The sequence below is a fragment of the Gobio gobio genome (assembly GCF_949357685.1).
Source record: "Gobio gobio genome assembly, chromosome: 13".
Taxonomy (NCBI): Eukaryota; Metazoa; Chordata; class Actinopteri; order Cypriniformes; family Gobionidae; genus Gobio; species Gobio gobio.
In genome coordinates, this window is record NC_137106.1 from 38,229,187 (window position 1) to 38,251,868 (window position 22,682).

Genomic DNA, 22,682 nt, shown 5'->3' on the forward strand with positions numbered 1-22,682 from the left:
CTAGGTCCCCCCGTGTGGTTCTGGGTTTTTTGCTCACCGTTCTTGTGATCATTTTGACCCCACGGGGTGAGATCTTGCGTGGAGCCCCAGATCGAGGGAGATTACCAGTGGTCTTGTATGTCTTCCATTTTCTAATAATTGCTCCCACAGTTGATTTTTTCACACCAAGCTGCTTACCTATTGCAGATTCAGTCTTCCCTGCCTGGTGCAGGTCTACAATTTTGCTTCTGGTGTCCTTTGACAGCTCTTTGGTCTTGGCCATAGTGGAGTTTGGAGTCTGACAGTTTGAGGTTGTGGACAGGTGTCTTTTATACTGATAACAAGTTCAAACAGGTGCCATTAATACAGGTAACAAGTGGAGGACAGATGAGCCTCTTAAAGAAGAAGTTAAAGGTCTGTGAGAGACAGAAATCTTGCTTTTTTGTAGGTGACCAAATACATATTTTCCACCATAATTTGCAAATAAATTCTTTAAAAATCAGACAATGTGATTTTCTGGATTTTTTTTGCTCATTCTGTCTCTCATAGTTGAAGTGTACCTATGATGATTACAGGCCTCTCTCATCTTTTTGAGTGGGAGAACTTGCACAATTGGTAGCTGACTAAATACTTGTTTGCCCCACTGTATATACATTTTATTTGATATGGCTTGTGCAATGATGGTTTATCAACTCTTACCCCCGATTTCACAGTGTTAGGAAACCGGTATCGTTCCCGTTCCTGATTAACCCTTAAAATACAATGTTAACCATTGCAAGTAAGCAGTCTTTTACTGTCAGGTCAGAATTAGGCCTAAACCTACCTAGCTCGTTTTCATTATACCAGCAATCTAGGGATATGAAACCAATCCCTCAATCAAACAATATAGAATCAATAAACAGTCAATAACCTTCTTAATAAGAGCATGCTCACCGTCCAGCTGAGTTCCTCGTCGAAGGTTAGTTGACTTTGGGCTTTGTAAGGTGTAACAAAAAATGCTCTGTCTTATTCTTTATAGAACTGTCTTTATAAGCTGAAGTAAAGAACTAAAAAACAATACTTTGTCTTTATAAAATGAAAATGTATTTATACAAAAGATAAAAATACTGGTTATACAATGACAAAAATGGATTAGCAAAAATAACAAAAGGTTACAGATAATACTTCAGCTTAGCCATTCTCAAACAGACAATTCTGTATGAGTGGATCAGTATACAGGTGGTTACCTTGTATGCAGTTCAAAAGCAATAGATGTAAAAAACTAACTTGTTCTCGTCCGAGCAATTCAAGTTAAGATAATACAGCAGAGCAGTTAGAGCAAAATAATCATAGAAAATAGTATTCACCTATGATGGTACATCAATCAAAAACCAAAAAGAATTCGTCCACCATTTTCGGCACCCAGTGGGTCCGAGACAGACGTTGAAAGCAGAGCTGTTGGATCGAGCACATAGACAAAGACAATTTGGCCGTTATTACGCGCCTGTCTCGTGCAGAACCCCGGAACCACCATCCCTCTCCACTCATAAGTCTGAATCCAAACACAGCAAGAACCCTTAGAGATTTTTTCCCTTGTCCCGATCAAAAGCTCAAGATTCAAGAGTTTTATTTGTCACATACACAGTTATATACACAATATACAACTGGCAGTGAAATGTAAACAGGTCCGCTCCATGGACAGTGCAAATAACAGTTACAAGAAATTAAATAGAAATAGAATAAAATTAGAATAAAAAGTATTAACATAAGTAGAATTATAAATAAATCAAGTAAAAGATAAAAATAGGAAATAAGATAAAAAAAAAAATATAAAACAAAAAAATAAAAAAAATATGTGGATATGATAAGTGAGATAAACTGTAGACTTAAAAATAAGCCGCTTCGTTTAAGTCTACAATTATCCATTTCATGGCAAGGATAAATTCCATTGCCCGGCTATCCAAATAATGAGTGCTCTTTGGGTCAGTAAAATCCACTTTAGCCTTATAAAATGTTATAGATCGAATTTCCGCCATGTAATAGGCTACCCCTTTGTAATCACACAATCTGTACAATAATATTTATACATAGAAATCTCTCTTTTAAAAACTTCTAATTTCAACGGGTAACAATACTTTTCACATTCATTGCATCGTCGTTCAATGCATGGGTTACTCTTTTTTGTTTTTTGCTCTGTTCCTCCAGATGTCCGTTTGTCTATAGGCACCTATTATAACACAAAACCATAAAACAAAAATTGCCATAAATTATCTTATTCAATTATAATTGTCATAGGTCCCACAATAAAACAAAAACTAATGCCCAAAAATGACAACAAAAATAAAATTGAAAAAACCCCATTGATACCCAGAATTATGTCATGTTTGCTTTCTGTTTTTATTTGGCCAGAATAAAAACAGAGAACAATTGTTCTTAACTTTACTTCAAACAGTAAAGCCAACATATCTCTAATATTTGATAAGAGAGAAACCCAAAACAAAAATCAAGAGAAATAAAACAAAGTAATCCTCAGATCAACATTTGTCCCAATTTGATTTCCAAAACTATTATCAATCAAGTCTTAATTACTGGTAACTCATTTATCCACAAACAAGTAATAATGAAAACAAAATTTAAATCATTTGTAGTTCAATAAAAGTAATAATGAAAACAAAATTTAAATCATTTATTTTTCAAAAGTATGTAATAATCAAAACAAAAGGTAAATCGTTTGTCAATCTTAAAACAAAATACAATAAAGATGACTTTTAATCCTTAGTCATATCCTTAAATCATTTTAGGTTCTAACACATTAACAACACCAAAATTTACTCCTGTCCACAAACTTAAATAATCTGCTGTAGTCGTTGACACCCACAAGAATGCAGAGCATAAATAATTTTGGCTCCTCTAAATGTCGAGAACTGGCGGCCATAAGTATCTCTAAAAATATAGTACCGCCAGTTACACCACAAGAGGCCTAAGCATATCATTTCTCTGATAACTTAATGTGATCAGAAAAATATATGTCAAAATAGCAATAACTATTCCAACATATTTCAACCAAAAAATGTCGATATAACATTTAGAAAAATTGTACACGAAAATTGCAACTGCAAAAATCATTACTGCAAAAATGCCTCGATGGCCGAAAATTTTTACATATCTAGCACTACGCAACAGCTGAGATACTAAGATTAAAACTAAAGAAAAATCATTTAGTACATTGTACATGCCTAAGCTCAAACACATCAAAAAAAATTGTTGTCGGTGATTATAGAAAAGCCCAGACAGCCAATAGATAATCAACCAAATGTTAATAATAATTATACTCACTATATCTCTGTTCGCGTTTGCTTGACAGGGCCAGACCGAACTAGTGTTTGAGCAATTTGAGTAAGCCATTTCGTTTTGTGAAATGACTGCCGTTGCAATTCTGAAGTGATCAATCAGCATCCGAAGTCTGCCACCTCCACCTTACTAAAACAACCTGCTCTACTTTTAAGCGAGACGGGGCCTCTCAAAATTACATAACTTACAGTTCTTTCAAAATCTTCCACCCCCCCCCCCTCCAGTCTTAAACTGCATCGGTCATCGGCAAGAGGGCCTCTCGATCTTTAGCTGAATCATCCATTTTCGAAATTTGGCTGCAAACCACCCCCAACTTCGAAAATTTTATAATCAACATCACTAATACTATTATCACAAAGATGACAGCAAGACAGATTAAAGCTATCTGTATGTAGAACCATGAATCCTTTAATAAATCCCACACTGAGATAGCAAATTCTTTAACATTGTCAAACACCCACAAAATCGCTTTGGTCTGCAATTTCCAGTAAACTGTAAACAGATTCCCATTATTTGACCTTACTAATTGAGATGAAAAATCTGCAGCAAACAAAAAATGTGGGCCCATAGAAAATCCTTCCAGATAATCGTCTACTAAATCAAAAAATCCTCCTAATTCCTGCTGAGATTTTATCAGAGATGAAAAAGCACATTTCTTCAAGATTTGATTTTTTGCTATCAACATTAAAGGAGCCCCTGGCGTAATTAGGCTGATATCATCCCATCCTACTTCGCTTCCAAACTTTTCCTGTCCTATTTTTTCCAAATCTTTAAAGGTACAAAATACATGTTCCCCCTTATGTAACCAAGTTCGATTAGGGCTAAACACATCACCGGGAGTTTTAACGCTCCATTCGTCAAACATCCGCTTGTCGCAAGTCTGCTCGTGAGCTGGAAACCATAAATATTTAACAGACTCATCTCTCCTAAATTGGAACTTTGCAATTCCAAAATTCCAGATGCTTGACCTAATTTTATTTACATCCTTCAGATATTCACTAGGTCTTAAACTGTGCCTTGAAAACGGGCTTGTTCGTTTTATATCAAAATTAGGTGAAGCAATCAATACTTTATAGTCTATACCCGTGCTACCCCGATGTTCACTGGGTTTCAACATAGGCAAATAGTATTTGGTACTCCAGTACCCATGAGTCAACACTACCCTCTTTAGACCTCTAGACGAGCTATTACCTCTATAATTAATAGTTATGGGGAATATTTTTCCACTTTCATGTCCCTCAAATGATCTCCATGTGATTGTTCGGCTAGATATTTCATCCAAACCCATCGCTACAGGGAACACATCCCAAACTCGATACTGAAAGTTTGAAAGTCCGATCCATCTCAATGTTCCTTTATTAACCCCGTCGCTGTGATTACTCCATATACCTTGGTTCGTATAGGTCACACGAAGTGGAGCTTCCATTGCCAAGCAATAAAGTACAATTGCTGACCGATATTGCTGATCGGAAATATTATGTAGAATATAACTCATTATCCCTGATGCATTCGCCAGCTCCATTGACAGTCCAGCTCGTGGCGCATAATCCAGAGTTAGCGGGTGAAGTCTACTTCCCCCTACCCCGTTTTTCCACAAAGTATCATTTATCGACCAGGTGGTGCGCTTAGATTCCGCTTTAACCATTTCATTGCTTTGGTCTTGAAAACTCATCCAATCATGCCACAGATGAATGACATCCCTGCCATATTTTTCCATTTTATCATTATCCCAATTTGAGCTGCTATCTAAATAACAAATCCAGGCCCTCGTTTTACCGTATTCAGATTTACAATGTATATCCAAATTATGCCAAACCTGGTTTTCCGGTTTACTACTCAGAAACGTATTTTTTGTCAAATATGGGCAATCTTTACGATTTTCACACATCTTAAGTGGCATAACCATATTCTCACAAGTTACCCACTCCAACTCTTCATAGGCTGGTTTGGGTTTATTTTTAAACACGCCCAAAATTAGTACATGTGGCTTCAAACCTATCGGCCAATAATTTTTTTGTACTGGGTCGTTAAGGTCTGCGTTATTCCATGTGTTTTTAGTTATCCTAACTTTATCAGCAGATCTGGTACCTCGTTTTTTATTATTCGGGCGGCTATCCGCTATGTCCATAGTGACGGCTTTTTCAATGCCACTTTTGCCCATCCATGTTTCCCGAACTATATCAATGACCCGTTTTGTCAAACAATCCCATGTTTCCGTCTTTGATATGGTTAAAATAGGACTATTCCATATTTTATAAACATGTAAGCTAGACGTCAGATTGGTCACATCGGTGAGGTTGTACGCTAGACCCTTCAGTCTTACATGAGTTCGATTATGGGCCTTCAGACTATTCCATTGTAACCTGGTTTTGTTTTTTATTACCTTATTCCCATAAAGAATAGGCCCTTTTGTGGCACTAATACGTTTCGTACCATTGCAGTTCCAAAATGATTTATCTATGTCCGCAATAAATCCTCTGAACATATCTCTTATCATTTTTGGCCCATATATCTCACCATTTAGAGTTACGTTTTGTCTATAGCAAATTTTACCAACGACTTTTTCTATTTCAGTACATGACGCCATGCCCATTATACTATTTTCATTTTCTACCGATAGGCCTAGGCAAATTATCACCAAGGCTAATATCAGCGATACTAACGCTGATAATATAAAACGACTCAAGGTCCTTCGTTCCATCTGTAATCTCTTCTGCTTTCTCCTCAGCTTCGCTCCATTCCTCCTCATCATGACGCTGCAAAACACAAGAAGAGAAACATATAGACACATCAACCTAAACTTTCCCTAACCGCTTCCTCAACCAATTAGTTACCTTATTCATCGGGCTGGTTTTAGTAATTAGTAACCTTTCCACCTTGACCCCCTCTATGGATCTTCCAATCCCCATATAGTCTGACGTGGTCGTCAGTGAGACTTTCACTTACCACACTACCCTTTGTTTTTCTGTCCCTAACCGGGCTTTCACAATTTCAGACCCTGTAAACGTTTTCTGTCTACGTGCCTGGATCGTTAGGTCCGTTTCCCAGACATAGTGACTATATTCTCTTGGCACATAAATAGGGAAATCTTCTTCAAAAGACATTCCCTCTATTACCTCCGTAATTAGCTCATATAATGCCTTTTCCTGGTACTCACTATCTTTCTTATAGGACACCAGAACATCAGAATCTGTTAACGACTCTTTAACCACAAGTTTCCATAGATTTAAGTCAGTGTCTCTGGACAAAGTTTCGTCCAACACTTCCCCTTTCCTAAAGGGGTCCGAATCTAACGGGATCTGCTCTCCACAAATGTACAGCCTATCCCATAAAAATGCCTTTTCTTTGTCAGAGATTAAGGCCAAGGGGTTCACTTCCCAATCCATCATGATCTTATCATTCTGGAAACACCCCAGGCTGGCACCACTCTTCCTGGTTTGCCACACCCCTTTCTGGCTGGTCACCACCATCCAGCGTTTCTTCAGGAGCAACTCACACCTCTCACAACGTCTGAGCTGACCTTCCTCGACCAATGTACACTTACATTCTTGGCCCCTAAGATTGTATCTTAATTTACAATCCACACAGTTTTTACAACCACAACTTCCTGTGGTTATTTCGTACTGCCAAACGATCCAATTTTGCGTTCTCTTCCTACATGCTCCACAGATTGTAATGTCTCCAGTTGCACACGGCCCAATGTTCCTGTCACTACAGAACCATTTCGGCACACTTTCCACCTGCGTCTTCAGCCAGGTAGGGCTTTCCCTCATTTCCCGAGGGCCTGCCCAGAGGAGCTGGCAAACATCATGTCTGCCACAGATCACACAATCAGTTGGCTTCCGTCTAACCGAGGAAGTTCCGTTACGACATTCCTCATGCCAAACCTTAACCAACAATGAATCACTAAAATCTTTAAACACCACCACAGCGTCCTCTGCTGGACACTTAACGTCCTGCTGAAAGGTCACTCTGTGTTTGTTCATTTTAGGTCTAATTTTTGCTTCCCACAAGATTTCTGATTGACCAAATTCCGTTTGCCTCAAGTCTAACAGTAGTATTTGAAGTTAATTCAACTACTTTATCTTCAGTGCCCGTTTTACTCCGAAAACGTCCCTGTTTTTGTTTAGACAATATATAAACAGATTGTCCTACCCGAAACGGATTTTTGCTTGTGTCAGTAGGTTCCGTAATTTGATTTGGCTTTGAATCCCTATAATTCAGGAAATGGATGCATTCTGGAATTAGTAGGTCCCAGTCTCCTAGACTCTGATTTTTAATAAACCAATTTTTACATCTTTTCACACAATTCTCAGCTATTCCATTTGAACTTGGCTGATATTTAACTGCTTTAATTAAGGTGATACCTTGTTCTTCACAAAAGTTTTCAACCTCTAGCCCTGTTAAATTATGTGCGTTATCTCCACGAACACGTTCTGGCGCACCTCTGTATTTTATCCAGTCCTTCAAGCTATTTACAACCACTGTGCTCGCAGCCTGTGGACATGGGTATATTTGTGTGAAATTTGAGCAATTGTCCACTATCACTAAGAAATAAACATTATTTCTCTTCGTTTTAGGTCTCAAGGGACCCGCGAAATCGAGGCTTATTTCGACATTCTCTTTTTCAGTTTTGATTTTTCCAAAATCATGATATACACTGGTCATTACCTTCCTACAATCAGGACAGTTAAGCTTGATTTTGTGATAGCTGGTTTTCAGGTTCTGCACATACAAACCCATTTGTTGGCAGTATTTCGCAATATACGCTGTGGGAGGATGCTTCAGTTTATCGTTCAGTTCTTGCAATAGGGTCCCCTCTCTTGCTTTCGTAACTGCTCGCACTCGAATGTACTCATCGACCTTTCCTCTTGCAGCTTCCGTTTTTTGAACAGTGTGGCTTGTCTTATGCAATACTCTTGGTTTAGCAATCTCATAGTTGTCTTTAATATTCATCCATAATTCTCTTTGTGCTAAAGGTTTCCCTTTTGCATTATGGAATTCATTCTGTTGCCCTATGTCCAAATTTTTGAACTATACCCATATATACATATTCACTGTCCGTTACTAGTATACAATCTTTATGATTGTTATCTTTCATATGTGAAATTGCTCTGTCTACTGCAGTTACTTCAGCTTCCTGAGCACTTTTACTATCCTCCAATCTACCTTTCTCTCTATGGATAATATTTCCATTTAGCTTGACTAAGAAACCCCACCATACTTGGCCTTTTTCTGAACTACCATCAGTAAAGTAACACATTTGTTTCGGGTTTATCATAGTCTGTTTTTCCTTTTTAGGCGTTTTTTCATTTCTAAATTCAATCTGTTTATCAAAGATTAATTTTTTCCATTTCGCCCAGGTAAAGGTGTGAATCATCTTTTGTTCATTCACAAGATTTTTGGCTTCTCTTACCAGTAAATCTATACCTTCGCCTTTAGCTACTACTATTATCAGTTTCTCTGCAGCTAAGGATTTAATTGTCAGTAAATTTCTTGCTAACGTCGCTAATATGTCAACTGATGACATATTTTCATTCTTTCTTTGATTTGCCGGTTTTTCATGCGAAATGAACATCACTGGTGATTTTGAGCTACCTTCATTATATAGGATAACTTCCATTTCTTCATTTGTGTTATTAACTTTAACTACCAGGTTCTTATCAGGATCTCTTCTGATAATCCTCCCTGAATTTAAGGCCATTTCTATTAGGTCTATTCTATTTCTATTAGGTGGCCCTAGAAAATTGACCTTCTCCTTCCCCAACTCTAGTTTTTTCAGATTTAACAGGAAGCCAGCTTCTGCTAATCTGCCAATGGTGTCCGTTAGGACTTCCATATGATCTTTTAAGGTTTCCGTGGCAATTAATACATCATCAATGTACACTGTGACAGGTAAACCTTCCAAAATTTCCAATATTATTGCCTGGAATACATTAGGAGAGTTGCAGAACCCTTGCAAACGGTTAAATATCATCTGTTTCCCTTCAAAGGTGAAGGCCGTACGTGGTCGGCTTTCTTTAGCCAATGGGACTGACCAGAACCCATTAGCTAAGTCTATTTTAGACAGGATTTTACCACCTTGTAGGCCATTTGTTGCGTCTCTCGCATTAATTAAATACCTGTTGTCAGGTACTGTTACTTTATTTAATGCTTTGAAATTTGTCACTAAACAATAGGTCCCATCAGATTTTTCCACGCTCTGAATTGGGCTATTGGTGGGACAATTTTCCTGTATACTTATAACCTTTTTACGAAGCAATTCCCCTATAGTTTGTTTTATTTCTGCATATGCAGCTTTATTAAGCGGGTATTGCCTCTGTGGTGTTGGGATTCTTCCCACTATAGTATACTCATATTTATCTGATAACTTCCCACAGTCGTTTTTACTTTTTGCGCAGTTATTTTTATATTTTTCGAGTAATTTTCTTAACTCGTCTTTTGGTAGTAGAGTCTCGTTTACAACTCTATTTATCTCTTGCCCCAGGTCGTCTGTTTTAAACCACTTAACTTCCCTGATCTCCTCAGGAACCTTCTCTGTCATTTCTTTAACGAAAATAGCATCTTTCAAACACATTAAATTTGAGCGGTCTAATATGCAATGCAAACCTTCCCAAAGATATCTATCTCTAGTGACAGGCCCCATTTCCTTACTAAATCCATACACTCTATATTTGCTTTTTCACTAGGCCTGAGCTTATGTCGGTCATTTGATCGGAATTTATCTTTTTGAAAGTTAGATTTTTGTTTGTCTCTAGCTCTCTCCGCTGGTCTGTTCCTTTCTGGTCCTGAGCTGTCTTTCATTCTTTGTCTTCTAATTGTTTCTCTGTCATATCTGGCTGTAAATTTAGACAATTCTGACCAGTCAGTTTTTGCCTGTCTTTTCGGCCCACGCCTCAGTTTAGGCCTTACTTCCTCATCTGATTCTGAGTTTACTCTCCCCTTTTCCTGCCTAGAGATGGCTGCCATTAGTGACAAATCTATTTGAGGCTTAGGAGGAAGTAACTGTTTCTTGCTGCTTGTCTCCTCTCTGTCAGAAGTTGAGTACTCAGATTCAGACAGAGATTCTGAGGATTCTTCTTCATCCTCTATTTTCCTTTCATATTTTTCTATTCTGTAGTATCTTTCACTACTCTCCCTGATAAGCTTTCTAGTTTTATCAGGTTTTAATTGTTTTCTGAGAGCTTTGCCCTTACGGGGCGGTAGCTCCTGATGTGTGTATTCTCTCAACTTCCAAATTTCGTTGTTAGTCGGTTTTTGTCTGTCGTTTCTGTTATCATCTAACAGCATGTAACACAACGATTTCTGCATACAATCTAATTGTTCTGCTAACATATCTATTTTAGCCTTTGAACCTGTTCAATTCGATTGAACAGAATCGATTTAAGTATTATTCAGTATGATAATCAGATACTTAATACTTTTTTGTCCTGGTCCCTTTATATTTGTTAGGTTCGAATCTCCTGTTTTAAGAACAAGACCGGGTCAGGTTAAGAACATTCTTCCTCCCAAAGTGTCATGTTCTCTTTGATGAGAGCTACTTCGCCTCTCACGAGATTGGCTTCTAGATTTTTTGTAATTAATTTTCTTTCTACGAGGTATTTCCTCATCTTCAGTATATTCCGAACTCGAACTTTTATCGGATTTTTTTTTTTTTTTTTTTTTTCTACCCTTATACTATAGTTATCTTTATTTTTCCGTTCAGTGGATGTCTGATACGGCCTAAACGCATTTTTTCCTATTTCCCATGATCCTTCCCCTGTTATCAGGGGACTGAATCCGGTAACGAAGGCATTGTGTTTAGGAATTGTTCCTGTCTCTATTGATGCCATTCTACACTCTTTGTCGAAATGGCCATAGTCATTTCCTGCCGCTCCCTCCCTGTCAGTGTATTCTGAAGGGGTGGGGGAGTCGGCCTGAACCAATGCTTCTGTATTGGGAACACCATTTTTAATTACTCGTATAGTAACCCCTTTAACAATTGGAACTGTAGTTTCACTGCATCCAATATCTACAGTAACTTTTTTACTTCTACTTGACGCCCCAACGTTTTTAACTAGTTTCCTTAAGCTTCCTACGTTAGCGGTGTATAAAGTATCTCCAATGGTTAATATTTCCTCATTTCCTTCAAGACCTGCATCTTTTAGCCGTTCAGATAATTCATCTTGTGAGAGCAAATTGATATTAGCTATCTTATCCATAACTGTGTATCTGTTCCTCTGAAAGTTATTTTTGGTAAAAATCCTTTAACACTTGAGGTTCTAGTATTGGGTACTCTCTGGTCCCACAGCGCTGTCCTCCAGATTATTACCGGTTTAACAATAGAAATATTCTCCTCAGGCGTCCCTGAGATATATTTCTAAATGTTAAATGAGGAAGTTACTTTCCTAGTAAGTTCCCCCCTGTGCATATGAGACTCTGTTAGAGCATTTGAATCGAAACGCTTTATTGATTCTTTTTTGTATTGTTCAATCGGATTCAATTAGGTTGGGCAATTTAAATTGCTACCATCCCGGACAAGCCCCCATGTTAGGAAACCGGTATCGTTCCCGTTCCTGATTAACCCTTAAAATACAATGTTAACCATTGCAAGTAAGCAGTCTTTTACTGTCAGGTCAGAATTAGGCCTAAACCTACCTAGCTCGTTTTCATTATACCAGCAATCTAGGGATATGAAACCAATCCCTCAATCAAACAATATAGAATCAATAAACAGTCAATAACCTTCTTAATAAGAGCATGCTCACCGTCCAGCTGAGTTCCTCGTCGAAGGTTAGTTGACTTTGGGCTTTGTAAGGTGTAACAAAAAATGCTCTGTCTTATTCTTTATAGAACTGTCTTTATAAGCTGAAGTAAAGAACTAAAAAACAATACTTTGTCTTTATAAAATGAAAATTTATTTATACAAAAGATAAAAATACTGGTTATACAATGACAAAAATGGATTAGCAAAAATAACAAAAGGTTACAGATAATACTTCAGCTTAGCCATTCTCAAACAGACAATTCTGTATGAGTGGATCAGTATACAGGTGGTTACCTTGTATGCAGTTCAAAAGCAATAGATGTAAAAAACTAACTTGTTCTCGTCCGAGCAATTCAAGTTAAGATAATACAGCAGAGCAGTTAGAGCAAAATAATCATAGAAAATAGTATTCACCTATGATGGTACATCAATCAAAAACCAAAAAGAATGCACACCGAGTAGCAATTTCTCCGTAGTATTTATACAGAATCAAAAGGTGATGAAGGCATCTGGGTTTTTCCAGAGAGGAACTAAAGTTCATCACGAGTCTCTTGAGCATGACCATCACCCCTCGAAAGAGGAACTGAAGTCCACTTTAGTCTCTTGAAATTATAGCATGATCATGGCCCCTAGACAGACGATGCCATCTTCTGCAGTTTCTTCCATGCCTTGATATTCTTTCGACCTTTTCTCCCCTCTTGTTTAGGATCTTGTCTTTTGTGTGTGTGTGTGTGTGTGTATGTATCTGGAAGTGTATTTGCAAGTTCACTAAGATTAATAATACAATTTTCCCGAACAACAGACAAGGCTTAAGCTAGTCCCAGACTAAATTGCATGTTTGAGCTGTTACTGAAGGTAACATTGTCTCAAGATGCACATCATCAGTAATGTTTTTATTTTTCAAATGCATGTTTATAAAAGCTATTTAAATGTCCTAATTGAACTAAGGCCTTTGTTAGTAACATTGCAACTTTTCACAAAGAATTCCAACAAAGTTATAAACAACAAAGATAGAGTAGTGAATATTGCCATTTTATCAGAATAGGCTATTACTCACAATTCCCCTTGACTGTTTTTTTTTTCATATGTCTGTGGTTTATGGTTGGAAAGAACCCTCACTTGTGGTTGATGCAAAGCTCTATAAGAAGCGCTCCACAGACTTCTGAGGAACACTGAGGTTCAGATTCTGAAAGCTTCTTCTTCAGGCTGCTTAGAGATCATCTGCTAAGATGCTCCGGAACGTCTTTCTTGTCAGCTTGCTCATATATGCAGGTAAAATCATTACCATCTCAGTTCTAAAATGACTTGTACGACGTGCATGAAGAATCATTTGCTTTAACTTGGCATTAATTATTGTTCATTTATTTTTAGTCTGCGCAGTTCACTTGGAGATTCGTGATGTGGACTCTGCTGAGGAAGAACTTGAAGAAATCCCTGTAAGCTTCTTCTGGTGGCAACAAAATAAGGGGGAAAACTTTTCACTCTGGTGCATGTGATTAACAGTGATAGATAAACTAGTTAATTATAAGTAGCATAATACTTTGCATTGTCTCGAGACAATTGGGAGATTTGGAGATTGGCTTCTGCTGTATTCTTATCTGCTTTGATATCAGTTTCCTATTTTGATGTGTTTTCAGGCTGACAGCATGACGAAACAACAGATATTTACTAAGTGCTCGATATGTAAATACATCATGAAGAGGGTGAAAAAAAGAATCTCCTCTAAAGCAACGCCGGTGAGTGTCATGATTACTGTCACAGTATTTAACTGTTTGTGCCTTCCACAACAGCTTTTACTAATGACATAATTTCCCTCAGGATGAAATCAAAAACAAGCTGAACAACACCTGTGAGAAAGCCGGTCCACTGAAATCTAAGTGCAAGAAATTTGTTGAGAAGTATTTGAGCACTTTGATTGATGAGCTGATGACTGATGACGGGCCAAAAACCATCTGTTCTAAAGTTCATGCCTGCAAGTAGGTGCCACAAAAATACCCACTCCAAATGTTCGCAATCTTATCATTTTGTACTCGTTTTTGTTTTGTTTTTTTTTGGACAGTAATATGGTAATACATAGCACAAATGAGGAGATTTTGAATAACTTTTTGTTTTGTTTGTTCTAGGCCAGAACCACCCATAAAGGAGTTCATTTTTAACAATTTCTGAAAGATCATTTATTACTGTGAAAGCATTATATGCATTACAATGAAATAAAAATAAAAATATGAATAAAACAATCAATTATCGGTGTTTTCTTTCATTGTGGTTAAATCCAAGTGTTTTCTAATTTTTCAGCTAAATCTAAATTGTTTCCAATATACATAATTAATACAAATTTTACAGAATAAAATGCTTTTCATATCTAAGAAAGAGACAATATTCAAAAACCTTAGCAGCGAATAATAATTATAAAAATAATATTTACCAGATCCATTTCTAGTTGTTAGTGCATTGCTTTTTCTGTCTAAATAAGACCTAATTATTATTTTTAACAAGCTCATGTTTCCAGCAATGAATGCAGATGCTTGTAGGATAAAAGCATTGCAATGAAATTACTCAGTCAAAAAAGTATATATACATTTATTAACTGCTTCTTTAAGAATAAATATTTATTCAGTCTTTTGTGATTATGACAGGAATGCATGAGCTTTTGATGTAGCTGCAGTTGAATGAACGGTCCTTGTGGCTAACCACTAGACTCCTACCAAATGTAGGACATAGTCAAGAGTTCCTCTCACTATCACACCTTCTGAAAGTTCACCTTCAAATAACATTTTTGGCCATATAAGAACACACCTAACAGGGCTTTTCAACCATTTAAAATTAATGTAAACTGGTCTTCTGATTTAAAGATTGGTGAGATTGTTAACTTGTAGAGCCTCTTCAGCATTATTAGCACAAGGGAAACACAAGTGTAATACAATATTTTTTTTTTTAACAAAAGATAAACAAGAATAACTAACTCAACTACTACATGAATACAATGAATGATAAAGGAATTAAGTGCATAAGGCACAAAATACAAGTGATTAAGTTGAGGCTGGCTATGGAAGAGTTACATTATCTTATGGAAAGATAAACTGTTGTTTTCTCTTAAACTAATAAGGTGAACAACCTCATTATGCTTCAAACTATGCATTATGCATATTTGTTATTAACTAGCATCAGCTATTAGGGGTGTAACGATACCCTCGTGTCATGATTTGATACATCTCACGATACGATATTGCGATACTCAAAGACAAATGGTAAAAGGTTGATACAAAATGTAGGGTTTTGTATGGATTAAAATGCTAAATTTGGTATTATATTGGGATGGAAATTAATAGGCTTGGACTTGGTGCTGTTAACCCAATGCACAGGACAATTGTGACACCAGAATAAAATTATTCATTATAGTACAGAATTATTTTAGATGAATATGACTTGATATATTTAAAATAATTTAGGCCACCTTTTAATTGAAACATAATACATTTGGCATTATCAGGACCCACAAATATTCCCCCATTGCATTATTATACATTATATTCAACATTATATACAGTATAGTAGTTATGTAGTACTGACACTAAACTCTGTAAACTTTTTTTCTCACAGTAATTTTCCTTTTGGGTGAACTATACACAATATATATTGTCACTATCCACGATACATATTGTTGCAGTTTTTTATTGTGATATATTGTGACACAATATATTGTTACACCCCTATCAGCTATATTACCTCTAATGTAAATTAGAAAATCATATACTGATAATATACAACAATGCCAAGGTCTCTGGAAAGAGGTTTGGTAAAGTGATATTTACGTTCCACGTGGTCGAGTTAGCAGTCCGATGGAGGAAGTCTTCCACTGGTTGCGCTGGTGGTGACAATGCAGTGGAAAAAGGAGCCAGAATCTGTTTTAACAGTCTTGACACACAGATCTGTGGGATGCAGATCTCTGAACGTAGTGTTTGTTAATTTCTCTTTCCACACAGACTGGAGGCTCAGAATGTGGTTGTATCTGTTGCTGCCTCACAAGCTGTAGACCCAGATCATGGAATCTGTCTCTCTGGACGAACCAGAGTCTTGGTGTATCTGTTATGTCTCACCCAATGGGAGACTCAGAACGTGGTTGATCTGTTTCTGTCTCACCTTCATAGGCCTTAGACTCAGAACGTGGTTGATCTGTTTCTGTCTCACCTTCATAGGCCTGAGACTCAGAACATGGTTGATCTGTTTCTGTCTCACCTTCATAGGCCTTAGACTCAGAACGTGGTTGATCTGTTACGGTCTCCACTGTTATGGAATTGTATACATTTTAATCAACGAAGGATATTATTAATTATATTCATATATATCAAAGAATATTATATACATAAGAGAATGTTTTGCTATGCAGGACTGAGTTAAAATCAGCAAGACAATGGGACCAGCAAAGTGACCTTAGTGGTTACTGTCCACCTAAATGTGGTATGAAAGACATATGGGGTTATTTGAGTGGGTGTGGAAATTTACTGGAGGAGGGCCGTGTGAGACCTTGTTTGAAAACAACTATAAGAGCTGCACTTTTGTTATGACTTGCAGGCAATGCTCTGCAGACATTCAGATGGCTGTGCGACTGTTGACTCTTCTTTTGCAAAAGAATAAACCATTTTATTAAATTAAGATTTGTCTCGTATTCAGAGTTGATTAGAAAATTGCCAGAACATCACCTTGCAGACTGGGACTCAGCATGTCTAGGCTACTAATGTAACCCCTGTTCCCTAAAGGAGGGAACGGAAGATGTTACGTCAGTGACTGACAAATTGGGATCTTGCTTAAGAGCCCACTTCCAGCACTGCTTGCTTACGCAACTGGGCAAGAATATATAATTTCTTCCATAGTGCCCAATGCCCATACCTTTCATGAATGCTGTGAAGCAACAGACAGGAGGTGTGGGTTTGTTTCGGAAGATTGATGGGATGCTTCGTGCTTTCGTCTTGTTTTCGTCTTGTTAGTCGTCCTTGTACTCTCAGTAATCCATCTTTTATCACTGGGTCTAGTTTGTAGAGGGTACTCATTTTTTGAACATTGTGTGGAGCAATTTTTAGATTTTCAAATTTGTTTGCGAAAGCTTGCCCTTTGAGTATAGGATACAATTGCTTTCCCAAGGTCTTTCATAGATAAGAACTTACCACTAACTGTTGATCTGAAGATATGCAGCTGGGAAGCCGTTTTTGATGGCTAGAACGAGTGCTGACATTAGAGGAAAGTTCCTTCCCTTTTAGCAGCGAGAGCTAACAGGCTGTCTCCAAGCTTTTGGAACCAAGCAACAACTTTAAGCAAGTTTTTGGGTAGGATTGTTATGCATGATGGTAAAACCATCCTTCATAGGTACTTTTGTTTATACCCTTCAGTTGGCCAACTGTGTTCTGGTTCCAGAAACATTGGCCCACACAGCCCCCTGGAAACATCATCTGCCGGATTGTCCATACTGGACACGTACCTCCATTGTTGGGTGCTCGTGTTTTCTCTTATGAATGATACTCTATTGGCATAAGTGAAGAATATTTTACACTTTTAACATAATTTAACATATATTTTACCATATTAGTCAATGGAAGCTGCCTTTCTGACCAGAGCATCTTGCCTCCTTTGTTCTTGTGTGTGTTTGCTTGTGAAACGTAGTTCGTGGACGGGACAGAGCTGCCGGCGATTATTCCTCTTGTACATGCAGTGTGAAAGCCCCTGTCACCGATCCATCGTGCAGTGTGAACACAGCAGTGACTGAATGCTACCCAAGATAGTCATGCAGTGTGAAAAGAACTGTGATCCGACGAGTTTGAAAATCGTGCAGTCTGAACTAGGCTTAAGGCGAATGCTGTTACACAAGACAAGAAACGGTAAGACATCTAGCAGACAAAATGAGAGCGCGTTACTCACACAATAATCCGACACAGAACGAGAGCACAAACACCAGAAGTAGACAGAGTAATTAGACAAGAAACAGGTGACAGCGCAAAGCAGCGTGGGCGCTGATTGTGATGATCAACAGGTTATGACAGAGTGAAAACATGAAGGTGTGTGTGTGTGTGTGTGTGTGTGTGTGTGTGTGTGTGTGTGTGTGTGTGTGTGTGTGTGTGTGTGTGTGTGTGTGTGTGTGTGTGTGTGTGTGTGTGTGTGTGTGTGTGTGTGTGTGTGTGTGTGTGTGTGTGTGTGTGTGTGTGTGTGTGTGTGCGTGCGTGTGCGATGGTGAGTGAGATGAGTGTCAATGAGTGCGTGAAAGAGTGTGTGTATGTGTGTTTGTGAGTAGTAGTAGTAGTAGTAGTAGTAGCCTAGTAGTAGTGTGAGAGTGAGTGAGAACAGAGAAGCAACCCAGACCCTGACAGGAATTACATTTTCCACCATCACACACTCACCGTCAGTCATTTAGTTCTGCCACAAAAAACACCCTAATACAGGGTTCCTCGAACTCGGTCCTGGAGGGCCACTGTCCTGCAGAGTTTAGCTCCAACCCTAATCAAACACACCTTCCTGTGATTTTCTAGTGATCCTGAATACCTTGATTAGCTTGCTCAGGTGTGTTTGATCAGGGTTGGAGCTAAACTCTGCAGGACAGTGGCCCTCCAGGACCGAGTTTGAGGAACCCTGCCCTAATACATCCTCAACTTATCTGAGAAAATAATACAGAAAGACATGGATATCTTGGATGACAAGGGGGTGAGTAAATTATAAGCAAAAGTTTATTTGAAAGTGAACTAATCCTTTAAAATAAGAATTATGTAGCCAAAGCAATTCCTAGTATTTACTAGTATATTTCTATACCTAGTTATGTCATTAAACATAATTATTGACGTACAGTCAGTTGCATTGTTTTAATTTTACTTTATTTTTTCTTCATTACCTATCTTTTGAATTTAATGTGTAAATATGTACAAAATATAAGTAAGCCGGGTACTGGTTAGTAGGATTCTATTGCTTAAGATGCAAAAGATCTGAATAATTGAAGACAAAATGTGGCCAGCTGGGAGATGATTAAGTTCTTCAACTCAACCACACAAGCCATTTCCTCCATTGTCTTGTCTTTCTCGCAGTCACTGATACTTCAAATATCTGATAACAGAGTATCTTTAATTCCACTTGAATCTTGCTGATGCATCACAACAAAGTTTTAAAAACTGACCATGCATCAATCCAGATTAAACAGAAGCTATATTTATTGTAATTCTTCTTACTTCATGCCCAGTGTGAGGAAAACAAGAGTAGGCCTACATCTCTTCTGAACTAGTTCAAAGAAAATGATGACTGCTACCTGCCCTGCATTTTATGATACAATGGACAATGATATTCACACTATATTATTTGAATTAATGCTGCTTGGCTGAACCCTTTAAAGTAACAAAAAAAATATGTGTGTGTGTGTGTGGGGGTTGTTTGTCAAACGTTGCTTTTCTAGTTGTCTGGTTGTTGTGGCAAAGTTGTGAAAATGGTGCACGACACATGTAGGTGCTGGTGATGAACCACGTTCAAGGCACTCCAGGAGAAATATGTCATAAAACACCACTCTGCCTCTTTTCATTTTCATTAAAAAAATATATTAAACACAAATGTGGTTCAGGCAACACACTACCTACATTATCTTCACTGCATGTATATTTAAATATCCTAAAAAATAAAGTTATGAAACTTGTAAGGATCTGTTTTGCTGCTAAGACAAAAGCCGAGATCCAAACCCCCAGCAATAGAACAATAAAACTCACTAATCTTGAGAGAGGATCTCACAGAAAGACTGTGTGACATCACCCTGCTCAAACCTTCTCCCCCTCCCCATTTTGCCCTCCCTTTGCCCTGTTTAAGTCACAGAATGCAGATATACCAACGATGATATATCTTATGAATCTATTGTTTTATGTTTTTCATGTTTGGTGAACTTTCAAATGTCAGTTTCACTCCAGTCACTGGTAGTATTAGAAAGATTGAAAACTAATGAGAATCCTGTTCTCCCTTTTTAGTGGTCTCTTCAAAGATATCTGATCATTTCCCCCAAAATCAGGTGTTTGTGTTGCAAATATTTACAGCTCTTTTGTTCTAGTCTGAGTATATAAGTAAGGGTAACAGAGCTGCCATTTGGGAAACATTCTGTAGCCAGAGACCCCATGCAGCCTGTGTCAGTGCCTGTGTGTACTGTGCCAGACATGATGACTCTTTGAAATTATTTTCATATTACTTTGCAATTGTGTTTGTTTTTACGCTGATCAGTTGTGTACCATGGATTCTTGTTTAAGTGTTTTCTTTTTCTGTCTGGCCAAAATAAATGTTAATCTTGATTTAACTTGTATTATTCTGAAATCATTATTCTAGTATGGATCAATGTGGAGTTCTATATTTCCGCAAATCTTGTGTTATGATAGATCTACCGAGGACCCCACTACGGAAGCATGAAGCGCAGAGTGCAGGATAATCCGATTTCTATCACTGTATTAGCAAGTTGCAGTTTTCGTTTTATTTAATAATTTTATTACTAAAATTACACTTTTTGTTGAGTGAGCATGTGCAACCACTTAAAGGTAAAATATTAACTCTCTGCAATCCTCTGACTAATATCTGAATGAACTATTTGTGTTTGTGACTTACATGCAGAATTCCTTCGACCAATCCGTTAGATTCCGTTTTTTTGGGGGCTAACGGATGGACCTTATAAACTTCTCTTTGCCCTCAGTCAAAACGATTTGGCAGACAACAAATTATAGATTCATGACACCAAAGATTGCCCGTTAGATCTACACAAGGAATTCTATCTCATGTTTAACCACTACAGAGGCATCCGAGCCAGCGGCAAATGCCAGAAGGACTGGCCGAGGAAAGGCTGCTCTCGCCGGGGTTAATGAGTGCTGAGTGCCCGGTGATCGCCTGGATCACACAACTCCAAAAACGCAGGATACATTTTTTTTAAATAGGCGCTCTCTTTATAAATAAACCACAGATTTCACCTTTTTTTTTTTTTTTTTTTTTTTTTTTTTTATTATGCAAACAGACAAGTACAATATTTACAAATGAGAAATTAGATGAACATTACATAGACCAACAAAACATATATTATGGTCAGTACGATTTGGGTATATATGCGTGTGTTTGTGTGTGTGTGTGTGTGTTCGTGTGTGTGTGTGCAACTGTAAGTGTACTTGGGTGTGAGGATGGAAAAATATATGAACAAAGGAGCATGTAGGAAAGTACAACAGACATAACCAGAAAAAGAAAAGAAAATTAACAAAATACAATAAATAATACAAATTTTAAATGACAAAAATAATGATGATGAAGATAGTAATGGTATCCCAAAAAGAACAAACAAAAAAAACAACAAAAAAAATAAATAAATAAATAAATAAATAAAAGGAAATGGAAAATGGGGTATGAGGAAGGTGACAACACTAAAAGTAATAGCAATATTAATAATAATAGTAATAATAATAATAATAATAACGATGAATCAAATTAATAAGAAATGATAAATAATAGTATTAGCAGTAGTAGTAGTAATGATAAACATAAGAACAAATATACTTATTTCATCCGGAATGAGGGGGGGATTAAAGGATCAGGAAGAGGAAATAAAAAAAATAAAATAATAATAATAATAATAATGGTAATATTGATACAGCCATTAATAGTAGTGATAATAGTAGAGGTTGTAATAGTAATGATAATAATAATAGTAGTAATATTATTAATAACGGTAATATTGATACAGCCATTAATAGTAAGGTGTTATAAAGCTGCCTCTGATACCCCTCATGGCCATGGCACACGATAGACCCCCGCCAGCATCATATTGCAGCGGGCTATCAAGGTGAGGTGCAGCGTCACCTTGACAGATTTGAACTTTAAACAACCACATTCTCACCTGAAAATGTCTTAAAACAAAATTTTGTGACACAATAACAGTAGTATTTTTAAATTATGCAGGGTTTCTCATCACATCATTTTACCACGTGACAGCAGCACGCAGGCTCCTGATTGGTTAACGTGGCGCGAATAGACGCCAAAGTTCAGATTTTTCAACTCGGGCGTCAGACGCAAATCCGCTTCAAACGCGCAAATACACAAAAAGCACCAACTAAAATCCCTCGCGCAAGACGGTCGAGCCGCGTCATTCGCACGGAATCGCATCTGTCTCGCCGCAGGACCCCCTGACACGCGTCAACGCGTATTTAAATTGACTTAACGTTGAAATCACTCGCTCCTGACGCTCTATTCGCGTTTGGTGTGAACGCAGCAGTAGGAGTTGTTCACACAAAATCGTCATTTAGCCTAGTCACCCTCATGTCATTCCATTACCTGTATGCCGTTCTTTCTTTTGAAACACAAAACAAGCTAATTTAACCCATATCATGTTGGATGCATTTTCTTATTCAGACCCATTTTCATTCAAATAAATAAAAACGTTCTCTTTCATCATCTCGTGTTCGAGATCCACCTACGGGAAGGGCATCCGTACCTGACCTCTGCAGAAGCATCCAATTGCACCAAGTCTGACAAGACAGGCAGGAGCGCGCAGCCAATGCCCGGTAAGGCCCCACCCCTTACCTGCGGGCATATATAGCCTGCATGCGCTACTGTACATCAGTTGACATTCGCTTCTCGCGATCTCTGCACGGAC

General features: G+C 37.7%; 1 protein-coding gene across 1 annotated transcript; it reads left to right on the plus strand.

Moving 5' to 3' along the window:
• The first annotated feature begins 13,222 nt into the window (after nucleotides 1–13,222).
• Nucleotides 13,223–14,296, plus strand: nkl.2 (NK-lysin tandem duplicate 2). Its single transcript, XM_079832903.1, has 5 exons — nucleotides 13,223–13,327; nucleotides 13,427–13,491; nucleotides 13,693–13,791; nucleotides 13,874–14,031; nucleotides 14,179–14,296. The coding sequence occupies exons 1-5, from the start codon at nucleotides 13,285–13,287 to the stop codon at nucleotides 14,219–14,221; spliced, it is 408 nt and encodes a 135-aa protein (XP_079689029.1). The 5' UTR covers nucleotides 13,223–13,284; the 3' UTR covers nucleotides 14,222–14,296.
• The last annotated feature ends 8,386 nt before the right edge of the window (nucleotides 14,297–22,682 follow it).